Raw genomic sequence first — 4108 nt, forward strand, 5'->3', positions numbered from 1 at the left:
AAAAAAAAAAAAAGTGAAATTAGTTTAGTTGACCAAAAATCCCTTAAACTGCGGGGAAGAAAAGGGACAAGTAGTATGAATGTATGATCCTTTCACGTGGCAACCACTCTTACACTGCCCCCACCAACACACTCAAGCTTTGAATTGGCCCATTATCCCATATCTTCAGGGCCCATTTCTCGACCGTCCCCGAGAGAAAACGCGATACGACGAATATCACCGTTAGATCAAAACAAAACTCATTCCTTCGTGTTTTTCACCAACTTGTCACGAAATTGGAAATTCTTATTGGAGATAAAAGTGGCTCAACCTAACCTATTAATTACAATGTCAAAGAAAACAACAAAGTAGCGACGTCTAGATATTGTACTTTTTATGTATAGATTAATTTCTGGCCACTAATAATATGTCACTTTGCCAAAATCTATAAAATGATTACCAAAGATATTTCGACATTTCTTTTTGTCTGCTTTTGGTCATTTGATAATACATTACTGATAATGTCACCGAAAAAAACTACTTTTAAGTCTTTAACGTAGCCCACAAAAACCTTAATTATAAAAACAACTAAGCAAGAAGAACACATTGAGATTAAACATCAAACACCGTTAATTCCCGATAATGGAAACAAATTAAACAAGCCCTCATTTTTTGTTCTCAACAACATATACTGTATGATTTTAGAGTTGGTCACTAAAACGACATATTCAAAACTTAGAATCGCCACCTAAAAATTTAAAAAGAAAAAGTGTATTTTTGTTATCATTTATCTATTTTAAAGACCACTAATTGTAACAATGTTGTTTAACTAGTCTTCATATTATTTCTTCTAACATGATGTTCTCAGAAAATAGTACGAGAGAAGAAACATGTATACAAGGACGTAAAAAGGACACGATATATATAAAGATACTATTTTAATGCTGAAAAATAAGACTAATCCAACGATTTACTATAGAGCTTAGTTTATTTCATCATCTCCTTTGTGAGCTTAGCAAGTGATGAAAGGTTATACCGAATGATGTTATCAACAAAATATATCGTATCCTCCTCACTATTTCCTTCCGGCACATCTACCACGTAACTCTCCACCACCACCGTCTTCTCCACCAACGACGATGCAGCCACCACCGTTGTCTTCGATCTGTAATTAGCAAGCCTATGGTTACCACCAATGATACTAACAACCATTACATGAGACTCATCGTCAAGCTCATCGAGCCTCTCCGTGCTGAAATCCGCTGGAAGGCCGGAGACTAACGTCACCTCCCGGACGGAGCCTTTTCCTCCCCTGTCTTCGCAGGAGCGCATAGTGCAACTTTTGACGAAACGTTGGTAAGCTTGTGGTTTGTCGAACTGACGTAGTATTGACCAAACTAACGGCAATGGCGCTTCAATGGTTTCGACTACGCTAGAATGACATTGTTTCTGCTTAGAACTTTCCATCTTTTTTTTTGTTTATATGAGTTTGTCTTCTATCGACTAATATTTCTGTGTGGCTTGTTAAGTTCTAAAGCGTGTCGAACGAACTACATATAAATGAAGCCAAACACCGACTACAACTTTATTTTATTTTATTTTATATCTACAAGTTCGTCATGCATGTTAAATGAAACTTTTGAGTTCGATTCGGGTTCCTCTTACTATATACTAACAAAAAACATTTTACAATAAAAACTACACAGTATTATACACTGGAATAATTCGATTTTTTTATAAAATCATGTTATATTTAGGAAATTTCCTAGGGTATATAGACGATAGATGTTTACACTTAAAATGCGCAAATTGCTTTCTTAGACACAATGAAACATGCAATTGTTGTTTTTCAAAAAGTACTGTATTTCTTATTTCGTTTACTCAAAATTCAGTTTTTCTCTTTTCCTGATAAGATTATACAAATATCTCTGATGCAAACGACCAAGCCAAGTAGCCACACCACCATCAGCAGGTGCATTTTGAACAATAGCCGCATTCCCTCCTCGTTTTGACTTCACACCGAGGAAAGCCCATGACCTTGGTGACTGGGCAACCTAAGGTCACGTTGCCATAATGTCATCCCTTAAATGTACTCAACTTGTCGATAATTCTTTTTAATTTTAACAAAACCCTCTGTAAAGGTTTTTCTCTCGTTTTAATATTTAACTATTGAACAAAAAAAACGGTGAGCGTACAAATATCTTTTGTATTAATTACCACTCTTAAATTTATATTGCTAATATGGGGCAAATATTATAAGTATCATAAGTTACCTTACTATTTATATGGTTTTTTAAATATAATGATAATATAGTCGATCGGTCTAATTTGGAATCTTGTTGCAGCAATGTTTTGAGAGCTAAATCTAGATATGTCTTTGCTCACGAGGTAAATACAGATGTCATTTAAACCGAAAAGAACACACTTGAATTTTACCGAAACATACACTTGTTTACAGAAAAAAAACTATTTATTTTAATTTGTTGCCGACCTGGGATGGTTTTTTTTTTCTTTTTTCTGTTTCTTCACAAATTCAGAGCCGATTGATTGCCTATTAAAAAGACGGCCCGATATGCCCGTCTAAGCCCAACGTTTAGTGATTTATATTGTCCATCTTATGGGGAAAACGAGCTATTTATAGCCAAGAACTATCGTATCTCGTTGGATAGAACCCAAACTTTGGACACGCGCTATATATTTCTGCCCACTATAATCGAATTTTATTTTTTTTTATTTTCGAAAGTTCTACACTTATATCATCTCGATCTCGAGCCTGAATTGCGTCGGTTTAATCAGTGAACCCCAGACCAAACCATATAAACCCGAAATTAAACCAATAAAGACCCGATTCCTTACCTAGTTACGACCCATGAACCCACAAATCCCCAATTTATAAAAATCACGAACCTTACAATCGACTTGGCATTGTTCTTCTTCTTTCTTCTTTTCTGGGTTCTCATTACCGAATTCAAGCTTTATAATGAGTAATTTATCAACAGATTTGACCGGATCATCCAATTCTCGTGCGAGAGAAAGAGTGTTCGATGTGCCAAAGAGATGTTGGTGCAGGGAAGCTGTTGTAGTTTTGATCTCGAAATCTGATCCGAATCTTTACCGGAGATACTACCGTTGTAGTTTTGCTGCAACAAATAAGGTAAAAGTTATGCTTTTATCCTCTTGTTTCATGATTTTGGTTGGTTCTAATAATTGGGATATTGGTAGCTTTGGAACGATGAACACACGTTCAAGTGGGTCGATGAAGCTTTGCTGAATGAGGTAGATGCATTGGCTACGAAGAATGCTGGACTTGAGCAACAACTGAAAGAGCTTAGGACAGAGAGGTTGGAGTTTGAGAAGATGGTTTATGAAAAGATGGAGAAGGAGGTCTTGGAGAAGGTTGAAGATGGTTTAGGTGAAGCCAAATCATGGAGTAAGAAGATGATGAGTGTTATATTGTTAGTCTGTATGGTTATGATTGGACTAAGCAAAGTAGTTGGTTGAAGATGGTATGGTCATGGTTGTAACCTTTTGTGTTAAGACAATTTGTATTTGAAACCTTTTGTGGTAAACATGCTCCATTTGTGTTAAACATGAAGCTATGCATTTAAAGAGATGAAATTTAATGTCATAAACGTTCACTATTTGAAACGAAATAGATCATACAAAAGAGATAGGAAAGGCAAGAGTTGATGTGGTCAAAAATACATTATAGGCAACCACAAAATTCACCATTTGAGACAAAAGACACTAAGCGATCTAGGGGAAGACAAGAGTTTATGTGGTCGAAAATACAATCTAGGCAATCACAAAATTAGCACCCTAGTTAAAAGTAGCTACTTGATCAAGCTTGAGTGAGTGAACCTTGACTTGGTTCAGGTTGAGAAGGCTGCAAAAAAAAAAACATTAAAACATGAGAGTTAGTAACCAAAATAAAAGTTAGAAATTGAAACCATCAAAGCAATGCATCATACTTTGGCAAATTTAGACTTATGTAACCTAGAGTTATGGTTAGCTTCCCTACAAATACCACAATGCATTATTCTTTTCTTCTGTTTTGGTTGCTTCTAAGTAGGTGACTCATTCACATCCTTCTTCCTTTTCTTGTCAGCCTTGGTCTGTTTTTCTTCAG

The 4108-nt window shown here is 35.7% G+C and overlaps 2 protein-coding genes across 2 annotated transcripts; one reads left to right on the forward strand and one right to left on the reverse strand.

Annotated features, from left to right (window-relative positions):
- Positions 799 to 1488, reverse strand: LOC104731714 (abscisic acid receptor PYL13-like). Its single transcript, XM_010451188.2, has one exon. It carries the CDS (start codon positions 1444 to 1446, stop codon positions 967 to 969), a length of 480 nt encoding a protein of 159 aa, XP_010449490.1. The 5' UTR covers positions 1447 to 1488; the 3' UTR covers positions 799 to 966.
- On the forward strand, positions 2960 to 3480 carry LOC104733514 (uncharacterized protein At4g04775-like). The gene is made up of 2 exons (XM_010453085.1): positions 2960 to 3133; positions 3202 to 3480. The coding sequence occupies exons 1-2, from the start codon at positions 2960 to 2962 to the stop codon at positions 3478 to 3480; spliced, it is 453 nt and encodes a 150-aa protein (XP_010451387.1).

The sequence above is a fragment of the Camelina sativa genome, chromosome 12, assembly GCF_000633955.1.
Source record: "Camelina sativa cultivar DH55 chromosome 12, Cs, whole genome shotgun sequence".
Classification (NCBI taxonomy): domain Eukaryota; kingdom Viridiplantae; phylum Streptophyta; class Magnoliopsida; order Brassicales; family Brassicaceae; genus Camelina; species Camelina sativa.